Consider the following 345-nt stretch of genomic DNA (forward strand, 5'->3'; position numbering starts at 1 on the left):
GTTCGTAACTTCGGATGATACGTTTAAGTGTTTTTACAGAGGCATAACCACCGATGACAAAAACGGATGACTGCCTTGGTGTAGGGCGGCCAGCGACACCAAAACGGTTTGCGTCAAAACGTGCTGTCATTAATGGGCGTAGTTCAATCGCACCGCAGCCGGTGCCAAATGCAAGTATCCATAATGAGTTGGCGCGCGCCCAGTTGGCAAAATCTTCTACCGCTTTGATCGGATACGGTTCATAAGCTTTTGGTCGTGCGTTACTGAACAGCAGTTTTTCTTCGTCCGTTAAACCGGAGTTTTCCAGTGTGTCTTCTGTGTTAAGGCTTTTAATCATGGTCAGTT

The 345-nt window shown here is 47.2% G+C and overlaps 1 protein-coding gene across 1 annotated transcript; it reads right to left on the bottom strand.

The window, feature by feature from the left end:
* Positions 1 to 37: 37 nt before the first annotated feature.
* LOC106820610 (NADH-quinone oxidoreductase subunit B-like) lies at positions 38 to 337 on the bottom strand (the record flags this gene model as incomplete). Its single annotated transcript, XM_014825117.1, has 1 exon — positions 38 to 337. A coding segment is annotated over exon 1 (300 nt), but the record flags the coding sequence as incomplete, so codon positions are not given.
* Between the last annotated feature and the right edge of the window lie 8 nt (positions 338 to 345).

Source organism: Priapulus caudatus, unplaced genomic scaffold (genome assembly GCF_000485595.1).
Source record: "Priapulus caudatus unplaced genomic scaffold, Priapulus_caudatus-5.0.1 Scaffold33995, whole genome shotgun sequence".
NCBI lineage: Eukaryota > Metazoa > Priapulida > Priapulimorpha > Priapulimorphida > Priapulidae > Priapulus > Priapulus caudatus.